The 21,977-nt window shown below is 34.4% G+C and overlaps 1 protein-coding gene and 1 pseudogene across 3 annotated transcripts; both read right to left on the bottom strand.

Annotated features, from left to right (window-relative positions):
- Positions 1–1,006: 1,006 nt before the first annotated feature.
- On the bottom strand, positions 1,007–8,096 carry LOC147392239 (cold-responsive protein kinase 1-like; annotated as a pseudogene). The gene is made up of 7 exons (XR_015183136.1): positions 8,072–8,096; positions 7,436–7,530; positions 5,084–5,196; positions 4,076–4,286; positions 3,747–3,983; positions 2,562–2,712; positions 1,007–1,447 (listed from the first exon to the last, which is right to left on the bottom strand). The product of XR_015183136.1 is annotated as a cold-responsive protein kinase 1-like (transcript).
- A 4,992-nt stretch (positions 8,097–13,088) lies between these two features.
- LOC147392238 (cold-responsive protein kinase 1-like) lies at positions 13,089–20,026 on the bottom strand. Of its 2 annotated transcripts, XM_086459650.1 has the most exons (7): positions 19,789–20,026; positions 19,172–19,249; positions 17,163–17,275; positions 16,281–16,491; positions 15,945–16,182; positions 14,768–14,918; positions 13,089–13,622 (listed from the first exon to the last, which is right to left on the bottom strand). In XM_086459650.1, exons 2-7 carry the CDS (start codon positions 19,245–19,247, stop codon positions 13,284–13,286), a joined length of 1,128 nt encoding a protein of 375 aa, XP_086315776.1. In that variant the 5' UTR covers positions 19,248–19,249; positions 19,789–20,026; the 3' UTR covers positions 13,089–13,283. The 2 variants fall into 2 exon arrangements, with proteins under 2 accessions (XP_086315776.1, XP_086315777.1); XM_086459651.1 differs by lacking the exon at positions 17,163–17,275 and having other exon boundaries at positions 19,789–20,025.
- Positions 20,027–21,977: the final 1,951 nt, after the last annotated feature.

The raw sequence follows: 21,977 nt of genomic DNA, 5'->3' as shown, positions 1-21,977 counted from the left end.
AAATATCATAGATCTACCTTGAGATTCATGAAAAAAGATCATAAAATGATATTTATTTATTTTGATAAAAATAGGAGATACAAATCTCAGTACTATCCTCTGTTTAACAATCAAATACAAAAATAGTGGTGATGTGTGTGTAATTTTCTTTTTTTTAGACTACACGTTTGATCAATTGAAAATTTTACTTTAATAGTGGTTTTGTTGTGCTTGATCTTCTACAGAGTTTTTGAGTGAATTTCTTCTCTCTGGACTTCGTGTTTGATTGGTTGAGAATGATTTATTGGCTTCCGAAGAAGGATTTTGGGCTTAAACTTCTCTTTAATCGGAATCTAAATCTCTTGAAAAATTTTGCTTCTTCTTTGGAGGGGAACTTGAGAGCTTCTTCTTCTATAGAGGAAGAACTTTTATCTTCTCAGAAAAAATGATCAAGGTCCCATTCCAAATGAGGGATGCTTTGATATTAAAGTAGGATAGTATTTTACATTATGGCCTTTTCTAAGATGGGTTTTACATAATTGGTTTAAATTGGGTTTGGTTATTGGTCTGATCCATTTCATTGGATTTTGATCTTAACTATGAATTAACTCGTTTGTTAGTATATGGCCCAATATTTAATGTGGATCACTTAAACTAATTGCACTATGGGTTTTATATGTGAAAATCCAAACCCAATCTATAGAAGTCCTGTCCCAAGTCCCAACTAGTGAGCCTAATTTTGACACATGAACCCATTTCTGGCTTTTAGAAGCTTTACTCTGATTTACAAAGTTTCTAAGGGCCTCCTCAAAATTTTGATGTCTACAACAATGTAGAACTTAGAAGTAAAATCAACAGTTCACACTTCTGCCAATCTCAGATACTACCTGACATTTATGATTCCATGTGTCAAAACTTCTCTGATATGTAGAAACAACTTAGATTCTCCAATTAACAATAAGAAACAATTGAAGTAGGAGAAAGAACCCAAAAGGCAAAGAGATCAACTATGAAGCCTCTGGGGCACTTGCAGGTAACTTCATCTTATTCTATCCTTAAAAAATAAAAAATACACCCAATTCTACAAAATTATGTTGGTCTCACTAAAAATGACCGCATTCAAGCTCTAGATCATCATCGAGGAATAACTTCTGTGATATTGTCGGGATAATAAGTGACAGCTTGGCTGGTAGAGTTGGTGGATGTTTTTTTATTTGATGAAGAAGGTGAGGTCCTACTGAACCCCCCCAGAATGAAAGAAGCCTGGAGCCGTAAGTTCCTTCTCATTCAACCGAATGTCTCTAGAGAGCATGCAAACAACCTGAGTCATTGAAGGCCTTCGGTTTGCTGCCGCTTGGGTGCAGAAAAGGGCTACTTTTATGTACCTGACTACTTCATCTTCTGGGTATTCTTCTAGCGTCGGATCCACTAGTTCTAGTAGTGTCCCTTCTTCATATAGCTGCCATGCCTGTCAATGCAAACCTTCAATGTTACGAGAACTACATGTTGGGTATCAAAATAATGCCAGAGCAATATGCCACAAGTGTAGAAAGTCAAATCACTACATAAGTATGAAATGTAGCATTGTTTGTTTGAAATTGAAGTTGTTCTTCCTTTTTTCAGTGTTTTGTTAGGTAAGGCAGGACTTAACATGCAATCTACTGTTTAGGACATAAATTAGAGCACCACCTTTGTTTTTGATGCATGGGTGCCCAGACTTGGTCTGACTATTCCCATAGACACGTGAATCACTGCACATTTTTTTTGGAGAGCTGCTATTGGTGCCCCAACTTTTACTTGTTACACTAACTAAAGATTAAGACACACTCTTCAAATATTACAAAGATTTGCTCAAGTTATAATCTCAACATTATAACACTCATTCAAACAATTTCAGTAGTTGTTTACAAGCATGATTAGGCCCATATAAAATCCTAAACCTAAAAAATAAAAATTCTATCATTAGAAAAAAAAGAAAAGAGCTTCAATTGGCACCTCAACTTTTATGTATTCTCAACCATTCACTTCTTTTTCTTTATTTTAAATTGGAGTGTAATAAGTAAAAGTTGGGGTGCCAATAGCAGCTCTCTCTTTTTTTTGGTGACACCCCACAACCCATGGGATACATGAGTCCCCCCTTCCACCACGTGCCAAGTGTACTGGTAACATAGAGCACCACCTACTTGAGCTATGGAGCCAATCAAAAGAGAATTTGCCTCAGTAAATTCTAGCTGAGAACATAACATCTTCACTTTCCTTCAGCTAACCACAAAAGTATTTTTTATGTTTGATTCAGATTGTAATAAAAAAAAAGGAAAAAAAGAAAAACAATCCAGTTGAATTCCATAACACCCATGTTATTATTAAAAACATATGCAGGAGTAATTGTCCAATTTCAGTAGAAACATTAAAATTATTTGTTAAACTCAGCATCTGAACAATCACCAAAGAGGGATGGAAAACCTAGAAATCAGCAATTCAAAGGAAACCAAGAGCACAAAAAAATGATGGAAACTGCCATAAATTCCTCTGCTACAAAAAAGAGAGACAGAATTAAGAAAGGGATAACCCAACTCACTCACCCATTCAAGTAGAAGCTTCTGATTCCCTCCCCAGTTTGACTCTGCACTGCCTGTGCTACTAATTATTTCAAGTATGAGGATCCCAAAGCTGTATACATCAGCCTTTTTGGTTAACGGACCGACCATTGCATACTCTGGTGCCAAATAACCACTGCATGAAACAATATCAAACTGTGTTGGAATATATCCCACAATTTTATTTTAATCGATAGATGAAAATATATCATATAAATAAGGCAGACCATGTATTCTCAGACTATGTTAAACAGTCGAACTCTCCAGAATATTGATAATTTCTGCAACTTTGGAATCTTCCTAGAACCTATCTGCAAGTCTCCTAATATCTACGATACATAACTGTACAATAATCGAGGAACCATCGTAATTTCAAATGTTTTCTAGACTCTCTTGGATGTCCTTCATATTTTTTGAGATCTAGTTGCAGTCGTACCATGCAGGGCCTATGTTAGGAATTTTCTTGGTCAAGTGGTTTTGTATAGTCCATATTTATAGAATCACCAAAGTTGATGGAGATGTTGGCTAAAGATGGTGACTATCAGCATTCATTGTATGAAGAAAATGTGTATAGCTCTCATTTTCTTCGTTAACATAATTTTATTACTTTAAGAAAAAATTACATTTTCCAACTAATATGTAGCATGCAGACTTCCCATACATTTCAGAAATATTAACTAGAACCATACCACAAATATCTTAATTAGTTTCTAAAGCCACCAACTGTGACAGTTTTTATCAAAAAAATATTGAACTTGAAATAATATCGAGTTTATAAAGCTTGCCACACATGTATTACACAAAAGTTCTAACCAAATTAATTTATTTTCAAATGAGATGAGCTAAAAGAAAACTTTAAATAATGCACACTGGTGAGCAAAAAATATTTCATCTAGTCTTAAGGCCACACATCATTGCAGGAGGCATTCCCTTAACTAGTTTCCAGTGTAATGATCAGCTTCGAAAACCTAACACCTAGTAGATCTGAAGAACAGTTCTCATCTCATGCAATTAATAATCCACAATTTTTCTATAAGAGCCAAGAAAGGAAACAATGTTTTCAACAAGAATTTAACAATAGGTAACTTTCACTTATAATACTAAATAAAAACATGGACAGTGCAATATCATAAAATGTCACAGTTTCTATGACTAAGAAAAATAACTTACACTGTCCCCATTACTCGTGTACTAATGTGAGTAATATTATCAGGGAAAAGTTTAGCCAACCCAAAGTCTCCGATTTTCGGGACAAAGTCCTTGTCAAGAAGTATATTACTAGCCTTGATGTCTCTGTGTACAATATGTGGCTCAAGTTCTTCATGAAGGTATGCAAGTCCCCTGGAAGTCCCACACAAATAGCAGATCTAATACCCCAATCTAGCTTAATGTTTATATTCTTTGGACCTACAAGCACCCAAAAAAAAAAAAAATTCCTTCAGCATAAAGATCTTAAGAAGTTGTTCACCTTTCACAATACAGTGTTTGCAGAAATCTACCTAATAATGCACGATCAAGACTGCTATTTTCCACATATTCATACACTAAAATCCGGTGACTTTCTTGAACACAGCAACCTATTAACTCAACAAGGTTTGGATGCCTGACATTTGAAATCATATCAATCTCAGCCAAAAATTCGCGCACCCCTTGCTTTGATTCTGCAGATAATACCTTTACAGCAACTTGAATACCCTTTTTAAGGATTCCCTAGAAAAAGGACAATAAAGTTAGTAAAAATATATACTGTGAACATGAGAAAGGGCAAAAACCATATTTAACATGTCCATGAGGTATGAAAATTAACTGAAGCAGTCAGATCATGGAGGCAATGCACTAAATTCATCTTTTTTTGTAGTTATCTGTTAGCTGTACTTCCCATAGGAATGCTAATTTCTATCACTTTAGAACAAGCAAGCAATACACTAGAAAAGGCATTCACCACAAGAATGGAAAATAAGGAAAATGAGAGGGATCAAATTTCTCACAAGAATGCAATGTCCAATTGAGTAGAACATAGGATGATTCAAGGGTGTACAAGTTGTCCACAGTGTAAAATTTTACTATAAACCACAAAAAATTAATGTCTTCATGACTGATTTTCTTCAAAAGAATGTTCATAACTCATCTGTCGTGCCCTTGACAGATGAGTATCATTGTCTGGTGGTTTTAACTTTTATTTATTTATTTATTTCTTAATGAATGAAAATACCTTGATTAAAATAGGGGGTGGGGAGGTTGAGGTGACCAACCCCGGGTGAAAAGTACAAGAAAAGGGAAACAAAAGAAACAGCAACAAAAATCAAGAGCTACCCATACAAATGGGATATGAACCAGTGACTATGATGTTAAAATCATAAGATCTCTCCTTCCAAAGTGTCAATGAGAAGTTGGACTATGTGAGAGACTAAACAACTATTGTCAAAGCATGTTTGAACAAATGGCAACTTCTCAGAAAGACTAATGCTCATTACTTTCATGGACCGAAACAGGTAAAAACCATTTACCTTGTACACTGATCCAAAACCTCCTTGGCCAATGTTATTGCTAGGATGAAAATTGTTTGTAGCAGATATCAGTTCCTTGTAAGTAAAAAGTTGGATATTGATCGGCAAAGATCCTGACAGAACGGAAAAAAATTGGGCTTTCATGGATTAATAGAATGAGAAATAAAACAAATTTTTTATACAAATGAAAGCCCGCTATTTTTTTTTTTTTGTACGAACTCCAAAATTTCAATACAAGGTACAGTATCATCTACAACACATGAGGTAGCATATAGGAACTTCCAAGTTTTATTAGGCGACAACACATTGAACGTAAAATTCGTTTTAAGATAATGACCCACACATCCATAACTGCAACTGCATGAGATACGTTAAAATATCTTCACTATTCATTACTAATACATACGACTTGCCCAGTTTATGCATGATTGGAAAGCCCAAAGGTGGTAAGACAAAGGTTGACACAAAGTGAAAAAGAAGGTTCCATCTTCCCTAACTTAGATGTATGGATGTATGTTTACTAATCAATAATTCAAGTTTTCATTCATCGTGTGCTTCAAACCAACTAATGGACACGTTCATAAGACCCACGATGAGAAATGCTTAAACCTAGTGGATAGAAATCATCAATCACGCTGAATTTTGTTGTGTAGGTAAGGGATGTGCAAAAATTCCATGGTTCTATGGTCTTGAAAGAGTGCAACATGAATTGCAAGAGAGACATGGAGCTGGGTGGCTACCCAAATCCGGCAGGACATGACTCGGATTTAATATCCATAGGATGAATTCGTTTAGTCTTTAGCTTCTTTTCCTCTGTCCTATGGCCTTCTCTTTATGATAAATTCATTTGAAACAAAACAATAAGATGAACTGGACAAAACCATTCATATTTTGACAATGATTATTGATGAGATAGAAAGCATATTAAGTGAAAGAAGAGAAGGTTGGGTAAAACAATATAATCATAAAAACCATTTTTCTAAGCTTCTTGATTTGGAATTTGAAAAATATGGAAGGGGGAAGGGGGAAGGAGAATTGGAGATGGATATTCCATGGTTCTATGGTCTTGAAAGAGTGCAACATGAATTGCAAGAGAGACATGGAGCTGGGTGGCTACCCAAATTCGGCAGGACATGACTCATATCCTAGGATGAAAAGTCCTATGGCCTTCTCTTTATGATAAATTCATTTGAAACAAAACAATAAGATGAACTGACAAAACCATTCATATTTTGACAATGATTATTGAGAGATAGAAAGCATATTAAGTGAAAGAAGAGAAGGTTGGGTAAAACAATATAATCATAAAAACCATTTTTCTAAGCTTCTTGATTTGGAAGTTGAAAAATATGGAAGGGGGAAGGGAATTGGAGATATGGATATGAAAACTCTTCCCAATGAAAGATTAAAGGAGCATAAGCATGTCCAATTAAGGGAAGATGGAACCCTCTTTTGCACTTTGAGTCACTCCTTGTTGCACAACCTTTGGGGTGTCCAATCTCTTGGAGGGAATCTGCACATCCGAAGGTACTGTTTTGCTGAAGCTACTTTCTTAGAAATGAACTCAAGAACTTTCAAGTATGTTCTTTTCTTCCATAATTCATCTGAGAAAAATAAACATTTGGTTGGTTTGACTTTTAACCAAAGACTCGGTGATGATAAGAATTCGGATTTTTGTGAATGTGTTTTACGTGCCCATGACACGAATTCCAATGTTGATGGCAAAGATACTAATCTATTAATTCCATGGGTTATACTTTATGATGAAATTTCTAGTTTAGCAATGAGACTTGTTAGGTTCGGACAAATTTCCCCTTAGAAATTTGGGGTTCAAAATTTGGTTATTAGAATATGGTGTGCTTTGATGAGGAGATGAAATTCAGATTATAAGGTCAAGACACCAGAATGTGACTTCGCTATCGTTAACTTCTCATGTAACCCCTCTACCTCAAGAACGGCAGAGATTGTTAGGCAAGAGGTTTGGGGGCAAGAAAAGCTTCAAGAAAAAAGAATTATCTTCGTAATCTATCTCAAAATTATTTAATTGAAACGGTAATCTGAGGAAAAGGGGGGTGGGGGCAGGGGGTATCAAAAAATAGCCTTAACAAAGATACTGTCATTGAAAATCACAAATTTTGCATAATTTGTAGAACAAGAAACATTTATGATATATAAATTAACTTATGATTTCATTCATATATATTGACACCAAAATGAAACAAAAATAGGATAGTGTCCTAAATCCCAACACTATCATCAGCTAGATTCAGATATCCACAAATGTAATGCAACTTTCATTTTTAAAAAATTATGCACAACCAATGAAAATTGAATACATGGAAATGTCCTCACCAGTTAATTCTTGATGGTTATAAGTAGCGTCCTTTTTCCTTTCTACTCTAGAGGTACCAAAGCAGCACCAATTCATATCTGTGTGTAGTGTCCGGCTGCAATCTTTTAGACTTTAATTGTCCCTTTTCGAATTACAAGATGAACCCAAAGAATAAAAAGAACTCAAATGACCATTACTAGTTTAAATGGAGAAATTTAAAAATAAATAAATAAAATTGAAGAGTAATACCAATTTAAATGACATGAAGTATCCAAGAAATTCGAATAGTTCATCATAACTACTAAACCATAAAGAATAAAAAGAACTCAAAAGACCATTGATCAGCTCAGAAGAAAGTTGGAAAAGTTCCAACTCTGATAACATCTATTTTGAGTAAATCACACCAAACTCATACCATTAAGCAAAAAAACTTCATTTTTTTCATTGGTTACTACCAAGCCAACCTCTAAGATGAAGCAAAAATACTACATTTTTCAGATTCCAATCCAATTTTCCAAAAATTTTCTTCTTAAACATTTAAAAACAGGAAGAAAAAGGAATATAAATGGATGAACATCAAAGAATAAAAAAAAACTACTAAACATGATTAGAATCAGTTGCAATTAAAGGGAAAAAAAAAAATACTTTAAAATTACCTCGAGACTAAAGCGATTCTTTTTCGAAATTGAACTTTTCGCCTATTTTTCAGACCCAATAAGTATATAAAAAAATTGGTTACCTTTTGAGGGTCAACATTTCCTAGAAAATCTCCATTTTCTTAGTTTCACTCAGTTTATTCTTTCGTCTATACTTTTCTTCTTTCTGGCTTCGAAGTAGAAGAAACGGTACTCAGTCACTGTCACAGATGGTTCGCTCAAGCGTTCCCACACCCCGTTACAGAAAACTACCGTTACTTCTTTCAAAAAAACAAAAAAAAAAAAATCTTTAATATAGGAATTTCGATTCAGTACATCGCGCAATATTGGATTAAATAGTTCTTATGTTTTTATGAAGAGAGAGAACATTGTAAGTAGTTACATCAGAACCATCTAAATATTGATGGTACCATACATGATTTAGTACTTGAATAAAAAAGAAATATAGTTGATTACCTATGTCATTAAGTTAGGTGTTGCTACACTCGATCATGAATCTCACTATTTGACAATGAGATGCCTGTAGAGGTGATTTCAAGTTTATGCTTCCTTTGTTGAGTGGTGATACCGGTGTGGTATCTGTCAACCCAACCCCCCGCGATGATTAATCAATAATGGACTCTCTTACATTTCCAATCTCTTCCCTCTAAGTTTCCTCTTCTATTTATAGATTTTTCTAGAAATCTCTTCGAATAAGGAATCTCCTCGAGATGCCTAACATTCAAGGATCTCTAGCAGGGATTCCTTACTTTTAGGATAAGTTACTGAGAAAAGAAAAGATTCACATGGATTCCGTTATCCATTTTCTTGATTCCTGGGATCTTCTATGAAATTAAGGGAACTAGATTGATTCGGAGACAACCCACAATTCTACCCTGCTTGGTTTATATATAAGGCAGAGCTGATACTTCAGCTTTGCCCTTCAGCTAAGTTGGGTGCCTTAGGTACCACAACTAAAGTTACGTATTTCTGACCTTCCACTAAATTCAGTTTAAGACATGTGTTGGGTCCAGATGCTTTACCAATTTAATCCTCTACCGTGCCCTAAAGCAAAATTCTAGTGCCCAACATTGTTGGACACACAATATCCAAATAAGCAATGATATGGTCATGATCCTTGATGAAAATCCTTAAATTTAGTGCTCTGTCAATGGATCGAATTCAGTCCTGAAATCCATCCATTCCAATAACTTTGGATCAAGATCAAGGATTTGGGTTCCAATAAGAATCTCTACAATAATAAAGATCCAAAAAGGATAATTTATCTGGTCGGTTTTGGATATCCGATAAGATCCCAATCAGATAAAATGTGAGAAATCAGATTTGATCCAATCCAAACTAGATCAGTTAGTTATCTTACCGTATTTGTATTCATGTTGACTTTGTTGGAGTGTGGTCCAAAAATAATTTGAAGTAAGAAAAGGGAGAGTTGTCCCTGAGTAGTGGGCTTAGGTTTCCTCTATGTGAAAAGGGGTAAGAGTGAGCCCAAAATTATCCCAAGCATTCGTTTTTAGATATACTAGGGAAGAGACACGCTCTAGATTACTAGGACAAATAAAGGTATTGCTCTATTTTATACATTAGATTTAGACAGATTATTTCAAATATATTAAAGTTAAAATTATATTTAGCATTAATTTGAGAGATTGTTATAAGAATTTTCTATTGATAGTCTAATTATAATAGTAAAGATATATTCTTGTAGATAGATAGCTTTGAATATATTAATGGATCTATCTAAAGATATTTTGGAATTTTAAAAATATTAATTATTGTGGATTTGTATTAACAATACTCACCCTAGTCATTATAATAGTAAGACTCGTGATAATCTGACGCCCCCCTCTGGCATATGCCCCCATCACAGAACCGTATATCATTTGCCTCAAGATATACAAAGAAAGATTTATTATTTTGTGCATCCCTAGGTAAATGATCTATCATTCTGTGATGGGGGCGTATGTCAGAGGGGGTGTCCAAAAATCATTATTGGAAGAATACTCCAAAGAATTTTTTTTTTTTTTTTTTGTTGGGGGTGGGAGTCGAAAGGGCTCAAAGGGTCTATTGGGGATTACAAATATGAAGTTATGGGTATTGAACCATATTTTTTTAAACTTGTACGTGTGGTTGGTTACTTTACTGTTTCTCCTTGTTTTTGTTGTATATTCTTATAGATTATTGATACTTATCCACTATGTTCCAATAATTGGCATCAGAGCGTTAATGAATAAAGATTGATGCAAAAAAAATTAACATAATGTTTGAAGTGGAAAGTTTAATCCAAAGATCAATTTCGATCTCTAGCAAGTATCAATCTCGGATGAACTAACTAATTCGACAATGTTTCTGCAAAGCTCTATGGGGTTTAAAGGAGAAGTCTTTCATGTCACACACAACAAATGAAGGAACCATGATGTCACAAAAACAAGTGCAATTAGACCAAGATCATGAATCAAGAGAAAGAAAACAAGATGCAATTACAAAAAGAAACATGGGATTTTACAATGTTCCCTCAAGATCAGGGGTAGGAGCCAAGATTTTCCTGTAGTAGATGCAAATTATAGTTGCCTGATAAGGTTCAAGAACATGAAGATGAGTGGTTTTGAGGAGAAAATTCTTGGGTTTTTTGTTAGAGGTGGTAGAAAAGAGCATTTAAATCATTTCTCATAAGTTTATAAGAAAAGACCTAAGTAAATGGGTAATGTCATCAGTGGGGGTGGGATTAACTATGGCTAGCAATGATCTGACTTGGATTGAAATCTTAGGTTCGAAATTATTTCGGTCAAACTCAGATGTACCCCAATACGATAAATATATAAAAAATTCGATCCAAACATATTTCAATAATTTTTATTATTATTCTTAATTTCATATAAATACGTAAAGATAAAACGTTTGTCTTTTTAATTTCCCTCCATATTTGTAGTAGGAAAGTAATTTTTTTTTTAATTTTATATGATTTATATTTTTAAATTTTTTTGAACATTGATAATTTGAAAATAAGGCATGTGTTCAAATCAAATCAAGTACATCTTTAAAAAAAATTGGATTGGTTTGGAGTAGCACTGGTCCAATATTGAATCGATCCATTGCCAGTCCTAGGAGTAACTATCAAATATTAACTAAATAGAAGGGTTCTAATAAACCCAAAAACTTGAGTTGGGTAGGGACAACTGCCAAAAGTTTGTGGGGGCAAACTCAAATATATATCAAATTTTAAGGAAGATAATATCATTTCTTAAAAATTTTGCGGGGGCAAGTGCCCCCACTGTAAATCCACCCAAAATTTTGCGAAGGTGGGGGTGGGGGAGAGGGGGGCAAACTCAATTATATATCAAATTCTAAAGAGGATAGTGTCATTTCTTAAAAATTTTGCAGGTGCAAGTGCCCTAACTGTAAATCCATATTCAAGATTGAGGTACATCCATGGATTACATTGATTCCACTATGAAGAGAAAACTCGTAGTTAAAGATTATATCCTTTCACCAAAAATGAGAAATATATATACCCCAGGAAACATGGTTAGGGTTTTACGTAATATTAGTGAAATTACAAGAATACCCTTGGGTGGGTATATATGCTAGCTCGTCTGACGGGACTTGTGCTTGATTAACCGTACCTCGTTATTGACCAATACTATCAGGCTCCACAAACCACAACACATGATTCAATTTTTCATGTTGTTTTGTGATGGGGAATGAAGTTACGACATGTATTGTTTTATTCTCTCTTCAATCATCCTATGAGCATCTGGTTACTATGTTTCCATGTCAAAAGGAATCCACTGATAGGATGAAATCACATGGGTGCCCACACGTCTTATGATATTAGGATGGTAGAAATTGAAACCTATAGATAGCGCAAGAGTATCTTGCACTATAAATTTTCATTTCAAGTTGTATGATCCTGCACAAGTATGACCCTATGTTAGATCTAGGATCTAAAATTGTTCACTAATTGGATATTTTTTTTGATCGTCCAAACTTTTTAGTTCCAAGATTGGTATTGATGAGCAGATGATGCCATATTTACTGATATAGAGAGGGAGTTTAATAAATTTGTTATCATTGTTGGCATGAAATGATTCTCGACAATAAATTTCATAGATCTACCTCGAGATTAGTGACAAGAAATTTCAAATGATATTTATTTATTTTGATGAGAGTAGGAGATACAGATCTTAGTACTATCCTCTGATTAACAGTCAAGTACAAAAATAGTGTTGATGTGTGTGTAGTTTTCTTCTCTCCGAACTTTGCACTTGATCAACTGAGAAGGTTGTTTTGATGGTGACTTTGTTGTGTGTGATCTTCTGTAAAGTCTTTGTTATGAATTTCTTCTCTTTGGGCTTCACACTTGATCGACTAAGAAGGGTATCTTGACTTCCACAGAGAAAGGTTTTAGGTTTGATTTTCTCTTTAATCGAAATCCGAGTCTCTCTTCAAAAATTTTACTTCGCCTCTAGAGGAGGGCTTGAGAGCTTCTTCTTCTTTAAAAGAAGAGGTTTTGTCTTCTCAGATAAAATGATCAAGGTCCCCTTTCAATTGAAGGAGGCTTTGATATTTATAAACTTAGGGTAGGAGAGTATTTTCCATTATGACCCTTTCTTAGATGGATTTTACATAATTGGTTTAATTATGGTTTGGTTATTGATCCAATTCATTTCATCGGATTTTGGACTTAACTGTGAGCTAACCCGTTTTTATTTAGTGTATGAGCCCAATATTTAATGTGGGTCACTTAGATTTATAACTTTATCTGTGAAAATCCAAACCCAATCTTTAGAAGTCGTATCCCAATCAATAGGCCCAATTTGGACACATGAACCCATTTCCCGCTTTTAGGGGCGACTTTACTTTGATTCATAAAGTGTGTAAGAGCCTACTCAAAATTTTGATGCCTACCAAGGTATAGAACGTAGAAGTAAAATCAACAGTTCACACTTCTACCAATATCAGATACTACCTGACATTTATGATTCCATGTGTCAAAACGTCTCAGATATGTAGAAACAACTAAGATTCTCCAAGTAACAATAAGAAACAATTGAAGTAGGAGAAATAACCCAAAAGGCAAAAGATCAACTATGAAGCCTCAGAGGCATTTGCAGGTAACTTCGTCTTATTCTATCCATGAAAAATAAAAAATACATCCAATTCTACAAAATTATGTTGGTTTCACTAAAAATGACCACATTCAAGCTCTAGATCATCATCGAGGAATAACTTCAGTGATATCGTCGGGATAATGAGTGACAGTTTGGCCAGTAGAGTTGGTGGATGATGTTTTTTTATTTGTTGAAGAAGGTGAGGTCCCACTGTACTCCCCCCCAGAATGAAAGAAGCCCGGAGCCGTAAGTTCCTTCTCATTCAACCGAATGTCTCTAGAGAGCATGGAAACAACCTGAGTCATTGAAGGCCTTCGGTTTGCTGCCGCTAGGGTGCAGAAAAGGGCTACTTTTATGTACTTTACTACTTCATCTTCTGGGTATTCTTCTAGCGTTGGATCCACTAGCTCTACTAGTTTCCCTTCTTCATATAGCTGCCATGCCTGTCAATGCAAACCTTCAATGTTAAGAGAACTACAGGTTGGGTATCAAAATAATGCCAGAGCAATATGCCACAAGTGTAGAAAGTCAAATCACTACATAAGTATGAACTGTAGCATTGTTTGTTTGAAATTGAAGTTGTTCTTCCTTTTTTCAGTGTTTTGTTAGGTAAGGCAGGACTTAACATGCAATCTACTGTTTAGGACATAAATTAGAGCACCACCTTTGTTTTTGATGCATGGGTGCCCAGACTTGGTCTGACTATTCCCATAGACACGTGAATAACCGCACATTTTTTTTTGGAGAGCTGCTATTGGTGCCCCAACTTTTACTTGTTACACCCTAAGTTCTTCAATTAGTTATCACAACTTAACTAAAGATTAAGACACACTCTTCAAATATTACAAAGATTTGCTCAAGTTATAATCTCAACATTATAACACTCGTTCAAACACTTTCAGTAGTTGTTTACAGGCATGTTTAGGCCCATATAAAATCCTAAGCCTAAAAAGTAAAAATTCTATCATTAAAAACAAAAAGAAAAGAGCTTCTATTGGCACCTCAACTTTTATGTATTCTCAACCATTCACTTCTTTTTCTTTATTTTAAATTGGAGTGTAATAAGTAAAAGTTGGGGTGCCAATAGCAGCTCTCTCTTTTTTTCGGTGACACCCCACAACCCATGGGATACGTGAGTCCCCCCTTCCACCACGTGCCAAGTGTACTGGTAACATAGAGCACTACCTACTTGAGCTATGGAGCCAATCAAAAGAGAATTTGCCTCAGTAAATTCTAGCTGAGAACATAACATCTTCACTTTCCTTCAGCTAACCACAAAAGTATTTTTATGTTTGATTCAGATTGTAATTAAAAAAAGGAAAAAAAGAAAAACAATCCAATTGAATTCCATAACACCCATGTTATTATTAAATACATATGCAGGAGTAATTGTCCAATTTCAATAGAAACATTAAAATTATTTGTTAAAACTCAGCATCTGAACAATCACCAAAGAGGGATGGAAAACCTAGAAATCAGCAATTCAAAGGAAACCAAGAGCACAAAAAAATGATGGAAACTGCAGTAAATTCCTCTGCTACAAAAAAAAAGAGACAGAATTAAGAAAGGGATAACCCAACTCACTCACCCATTCAAGTAGAAGCTTCTGATTTCCTCCCCAGTTTGACTCTACACTGCCTCTGCTACTAATTATTTCAAGTATGAGGATCCCAAAGCTGTATACATCAGCCTTTTTGGTTAACTGACCGACCATTGCATACTCTGGTGCCAAATAACCACTGCATGAAACAATATCAAACTGTGTTGGAATATATCCCACAATTTTATTTTAATCGATAGATGAAAATATATCATATAAATAAGGCAGACCATGTATTCTCAGACTATGTTAAACAGTCGAACTCTCCAGAATATTGATAATTTCTGCAACTTTGGAATCTTCCTAGAACCTATCTGCAAGTCTCCTAAATATCTACGATACATAACTGTATAATCGAGGAACCATCGTAATTTCAAATGTTTTCTAGACTCTCTTGGATGTCCTTCATATTTTTTGAGATCTAGTTGCAGTCGTACCATGCAGGGCCTATATTAGGAATTTTCTTGGTCAAGTGGTTTTGTATAGTCCATATTTATAGAATCACCAAAGTTGATGGAGATGTTGGCTAAAGATGGTGACTATCGGCATTCATTGTATGAAGAAAGTGTGTATAGCTCTCATTTTCTTCGTTAACATAATTTTATTACTTTAAGAAAAAATTACATTTTCCAACTAATATGTAGCATACAGACTTCCCATACATTTCATAAATATTAACTAAAACCATACGACAAATATTTTAATTAGTTTCTAATAGTCACCAACTGTGAGTTTTTATCAAAAAAATATTGAACTTAAAATAATATCTAGTTTATAAAGCTTGCCACACATGTATTACACAAAAGTTCTAACCAAATTAATTTATTTTCAAATGAGATGAGCTAAAAGAAAACTTTAAATAATGCACACTGGTGAGCAAAAAATATTTCATCTAGTCTTAAGGCCACACATCATTGCAGGAGGCATTCCCTTAACTAGTTTCCAGTGTAATGATCAGCTTCGAAAACCTAACACCTAGTAGATCTGAAGAACAGTTCTCATCTCATGCAATTAATAATCCACAATTTTTCTATAAGAGCCAAGAAAGGAAACAATGTTTTCAACAAGAATTTAACAATAGGTAACTTTCACTTACTAAATAAAAACATGGATGGTGCAATATCATAAAATGTCACAGTTTCTATAACTACGAAAAATGACGTACATTGTCCCCATTACTCGTGTACTAATGTGAGTAATATTATCAGGGAAAAGTTTAGCCAACCCAAAGTCTCCAATTTTCGGGACAAAATCCTTGTCAAGAAGTATATTACTAGCCTTGATGTCTCTGTGCACAATATGTGGCTCAAGTTCTTCATGAAGGTATGCAAGTCCCCTGGAAGTACCCACACAAATAGCAGATCTGATACCCCAATCTAGCTTAATGTTTATATTCTTTGGACCTACAAGCACCACAAAAAAAAAAAAAAAAAATTTCCTTCAGCATAAAGATCTTAAGAAGTTATTCACCTTTCACAATACAGTGTTTTCAGAAATCTACCTAATAATGCATGATCAAGACTGCTATTTTCCACATATTCATACACTAAAATCCGGTGACTTTCTTGAACACAGCAACCTATTAACTCAACAAGGTTCGGATGCCTGACATTTGAAATCATATCAATCTCAGTCAAAAATTCGCGCACCCCTTGCTTTGATTCTGCAGATAATACCTTTACAGCAACTTGCATACCCTTTTTAAGGATTCCCTAGAAACAGTACAATAAAGTTAGTAAAAATATATACTGTGAACATGAGAAAGGGCAAAAACCATATTTAACATGTCCATGAGGGTATGAAAATTAACTGAAGCAGTCAGATCATGGAGGCAATGCACTAAATTCATCTTTTTTTTGTAGTTATCTGTTAGTTGTACTTCCCATACGAATGCTAATTTCTATCACTTTAGAACAAGCAAGCAATACACTAGAAAAAGCATTCACCACAAGAATGGAAAATAAGGAAAATGAGTGGGATCAAATTTCTCACAAGAATGCAATGTCCAATTGAGTAGAACATAGGATGATTCAAGGGTGTACAAGTTGTCCACAAGTGTAAAATTTTACTATAAACCACAAAAAATTAACGTTTTCATGACTGATTTTCTTCAAAAGAATGTTATAACTCATCTGGAATCGTGCCCTTGACAGATGAGTATCATTGTCTGGTGGTTTTAACTTTTATTTATTTATTTATTTTTTAATGAATGAAAATACCTTGATTAAAATCATAAGATCTCTCCTTCCAAAGTGTCAATGAAAAGTTGGACTATGTAAGAGACTAAACAACTATTGTCAAAGCATGTTTGAACAAATGGCAACTCCTCAGCAAGACTAATGCTCATTACTTTCATGGACTGAAACAGGTAAAAACCATTTACCTTGTACACTGATCCAAAACCTCCTTGGCCAATGTTATTGCTAGGATGAAAATTGTTTGTAGCAGATATCAGTTCCTTGTGAGTAAAAAGTTGGATATTGATCAGCAAAGATCCTGACAGAACGGAAAAAATTGGGCTTTCATGGATTAATAGAATGAGAAATAAAACAAATTTTTTATACAAATGAAAGCCCGCTATTTTTTTTTTTATACAAACTCCAAAATTTCAATACAAGGTACAGCATCATCTACAACACATGAGGTAGCATATAGGAACTTCCAAGTTTTATTAGGCGACAACACATTGAACGTTAAATTCGTTTTAAGATAATGACCCACACATCCATGACTGCAACTGCATGAGATACGTTAAAATATCTTCACTATTCATTACTAATACATACGACTTGCCCAGTTTATGCATGATTGGAAAGCCCAAAGGTGGTAAGACAAAGGTTGACACAAAGTGAAAAAGAAGGTTCCATCTTCCCTAAATTAGATGTATGTATGCATGTTCACTAATCAATAATTCAAGTTTTCTTTCATCATGTGCTTCAAACCAACTAATGGACACGTTCATAAGACCCACAATGAAAAAAGCTTAAACCTAGTGGATAGAAATCATCAATCACGCTGAATTTTGTTGTGTAGGTAAGGGATGGGCTAAAATTCCATGGTTCTATGGTCTTGAAAGAGTGCAACATGAATTGCAAGAGAGACATGGAGCTGGGTAGCTACCCAAATCCCGCAGGACATGACTCGGATTCAATATCCATAGGATGAATTCATTTAGTCTTTAGCTTCTTTTTTTCTATCCTATGGCCTTCTCTTTATGATAAATTCATTTGAAACAAAACAATAAGATGAACTAGACAAAACTATTCATATTTTGACACTGATTATTGATAAGATAGAAAGCATATTAAGTGAAAGAAGAGAAGGTTGGGTAAAACAATATAATCATAAAAACCATTTCTCTAAGCTTCTTGATTTGGAATTTGAAAAATATGGAAGGGGGAAGGGAATTGGAGATATGGATATGAAAACTCTTCCCAATGAAAGATTAAAGGAGCATAAGCATGTCCAATTAAGGGAAGATGGAACCCTCTTTTGCACTTTGAGTCACCCCTTGTTGCACAACCTTTGGGGCGTCCAATCTCTTGGAGGGAATCTGCACATCCGAAGGTACTGTTTTGCGGAAGCTACTTTCTTAGGAATGAACTTGAGAACTTTCAAGTATGTTCTTTTCTTCCATAATTCATCTGAGAAAAATAAACATTTGGTTGGTTTGACTTTTAACCAAAGATTCGGTGATGATAAGAATTCGGATTTTTGTGAACGTGTTTTACGTGCCCAGGACACGAATTCCAACGTTGAAGGCAAAGATACTAATCTATTAATTCCATGGGTTATACTTTATGATGAAATTTCTAGTTTAGCAATGAGGCTTGTTAGGTTTGGACAAATTTCCCCTTAGAAATTTGGTGTTCAAAATTTGGTTATTAGAATATGGTGTTCTTTGATGAGGAGATGAAATTCAGATTATAAGGTCAAGACACCAGAATGTGACTTTGCTATCGTTAACTTCTCATGTAACCCCTCTACCTCAAGAACGGTAGAGATTGTTAGGCAAGAGGTTTGGGGGCAAGAAAAGCTTCAAAGCAAAGAATTATCTTCGTAATCTATCTCAAAATTATTTAATTGAAACAGTAATGTGTGGCAAAGGGGGGTGGTGGCAGGGGGTATCGAGATAATGGCCTTAACAAAGATACTGTCATTGAAAATCACAAATTTTGCATAATTTGTAGAACAAGAAACAATTATGATAAAAAAAAAATCATGCATGCACGCATATAAATTACCTTATGATTTCAATTGACACCAAAATGAAACAAAAATAGGATAATGTCCTAAATCCTAACAATATCATCAGCTAGATTCAGATATCCACAAATATAATGCAACTTTCATTTTAAAAAATTTATGCATAACCCACGAAAATGACCTCACCAGTTAATTCTTGAGGGTTATAAGTAGCGTCCTTTTTTCTTTCTACTCTTGAGATACCAAAGCAGCACCAATTCATATCTGTGTGTAGTGTCCTGCTGCGAACTTTTAGACAAGATGAACCCAAAGAATAAAAAGAACTCAAATGACCATTACTAGTTTAAATGGAGAAATTTAAAAAAATAAATAAATAAAATTGAAGAGTAATACCAATTTAAATGACATGAAGTATCCAAGAAATTCGAATAGTTCATCATAACTACTAAACCATAAAGAATAAAAAGAACTCAAAAGACCATTGATCAGCTCAGAAGAAAGTTGGAAAAGTTCCAACTCTGATAACATCTATTTTGAGTAAATCACACCAAACTCATACCATTAAGCAAAAAAACTTCATTTTTTTCATTGGTACTACCAAGCCAACCTCTAAGATGAAGCAAAAATACTACATTTTTCAGATTCCAATCCAATTTTCCAAATAATTTTCTTCTTAAACATTTAAAAACAAGAAGAAAAAGGAATTATAAATGGATGAACATCAAAGAATAAAAAAAAACTACTAAACATGATCAGAATCAGTTGCAATTAAAGGGAAAAAAAAAAAAAAACTTTAAAATTACCTCGAGATTAAAGCGATTCTTTTTCGAAATTGAACTTTTCGCCTATTTTTCAGACCCAAGAAATATATAAAAAAATTGGTCACCTTTTGAGGGTCAACATTTCCTAGAAAATCTCCATTTTCTTAGTTTCACACTGTTTATTCTTTCGTCTATACTTTTCTTCTTTCTGGCTTCGAAGTAGAAGAAACGGTACTCAGTCACTGTCACAGATGGTTCGCTCAAGCGTTCCCACACCCCGTTACAGAAAACTACCGTTACTTCTTTCAAAAAAACAAAAAAAAAAAATATTGGATTAAATAGTTCTTATGTTTTTATGAAGAGAGAGAACATTGTAAGTAGTTACATCAGAACCATCACAAAATATTGATGGTACCATACATGATTTAGTACTTGAATAAAAAAGAAATATAGTTGATTACCTATGTCATTAAGTTAGGTGTTGCTACACTCGATCATGAATCTCACTATTTGACAATGAGATGCCTGTAGAGGTGATTTCAAGTTTATGCTTCCTTTGTTGAGTGGTGATACCCCCCCCCCCCCCCCCCCGATTATGTTAGTTCTCAAGTTAATCAATAATGGACTCTCTTACATTTCCAATCTCTTCCCTCTAAGTTTCCTTCTCTATTTATAGATTTTTCTAGAAATCTCTTCGAATAAGGAATCTCCTCGAGATGCCTAACATTCAAGGAATCTCTAGCTGGGATTCCTTACTTTTAGGATAAGTTATTAAGAAAAGAAAAGATTCGCATGAATTCCGTTATCCATTTTCTTGATTCCTGGGATCTTCTCTGAAATTAAGGGATCTAGATTGATTCGAAGACAACCCACAATTCTACCCTGCTTGGTTTATATACCAGGCAGAGCTGATACTTCAGCTTTGCCCTTCAGCTAAGTTGGGTGCCTTAGCTACCACAACTAAAGTTATGTATTTCTGACCTTCCACTAAATTCAGTTTAAGACATGTGTTGGGTCCAGATGCTTTACCAATTTAATCCTCTACCGTGCCCTAAAGCAAAATTCTAGTGCCCAACATTGTTGGACACACAATATCCAAATAAGCAATGATATGGTCATGATCCTTGATGAAAATCCTTAAATTTAGTGCTCTGTCAATGGATCGGATTCAATCCCGAAATCCATCCATTCCAATAACTTTGGATCAAGATCAAGGATTTGGGTTCCAATAAGGATCTCTACAATAATAAAGATCATAAAAGGATAATCTATCTGGTCGGTTTTGGATATCTGATAAGATCCCAATCAGATAAAATGTGAGAAATCAGATTTGATCCAATCCAAACTAGATCAGATAGTTATCTTACCGTATTTGTATTCATGTTGACTTTGTTGGAGTGTGGTCCAAAAATAATTTGAAGTAAGAAAAGGGAGAGTTGTCCCTGAGTAGTGGGCTTAAGTTTCCTCTATGTGAAAAGGGGTAAGAGTGAGCCCAAAATTATCCCAAGCATTCGTTTTTAGATATACTAGGGAAGAGACACGCTCTAGATTACTAGGACAAATAAAGGTATTGCTCTATTTTATACATTAGATTTAGACAGATTATTTCAAATATATTAAAGTTAAAATTATATTTAGCATTAATTTGAGAGATTGTTATAAGAATTTTCTATTGATAGTCTAATTATAATAGTAAAGATATATTCATGTACATAGATAGCTTTGAATATATTAATGGATCTATCTAAAGATATTTTGGAATTTTAAAAATATTAATTATTGTGGATTTGTATTAACAATACTCACCCTAGTCATTATAATAGTAAGACTCGTGATAATCTGACGCCCCCCTCTGGCATATGCCCCCATCACAGAACCGTAGATCATTTGCCTCAAGATATACAAAGAAAGATTTATTATTTTGTGCATCCCTAGGTAAATGATCTATCATTCTGTGATGGGGGCGTATGTCAAAGGGGGTGTCCAAAAATCATTATTGGAAGGATACTCCAAAGATTTTTTTTTTTGTTGGGGGTGGGAGTCGGAAGGGCTCAAAGGGTCTATTGGGGATTACAAATATGAAGTTATGGGTATTGAACCATATGTTTTTTTAACTTGTACGTGTGGTTGGTTACTTTACTATTTCTCATTGTTTTTGTTGTATATTCTTATAGATTCTTGATACTTATCCACTATGTTCCAATAATTGGCATCAGAGCGTTAATGAATAA

This window comes from Akebia trifoliata, chromosome 11, assembly GCF_017979445.1.
Source record: "Akebia trifoliata isolate Shusen 1 chromosome 11, ASM1797944v1, whole genome shotgun sequence".
NCBI lineage: Eukaryota > Viridiplantae > Streptophyta > Magnoliopsida > Ranunculales > Lardizabalaceae > Akebia > Akebia trifoliata.
This window is presented reverse-complemented; position numbering and strand designations above follow the sequence as displayed.

Excerpts from the sequence above, each read along its gene's own strand:
- LOC147392238 (XM_086459650.1), bottom strand. The coding sequence starts at position 19,247 with ATGAATTGGTGCTGCTTTGGTATCTCAAGAGTAGAAAGAAAAAAGGAC. Across the intron at positions 17,276-19,171 it reads TAACCCTCAAGAATTAACTG|GATCTTTGCTGATCAATATC; the intron begins GTGAGGTCATTT and ends CCGTTCTGTCAG. Across the intron at positions 13,623-14,767 it reads AGAAGCTTCTACTTGAATGG|GCATGGCAGCTATATGAAGA; the intron begins GTGAGTGAGTTG and ends TTGCATTGACAG.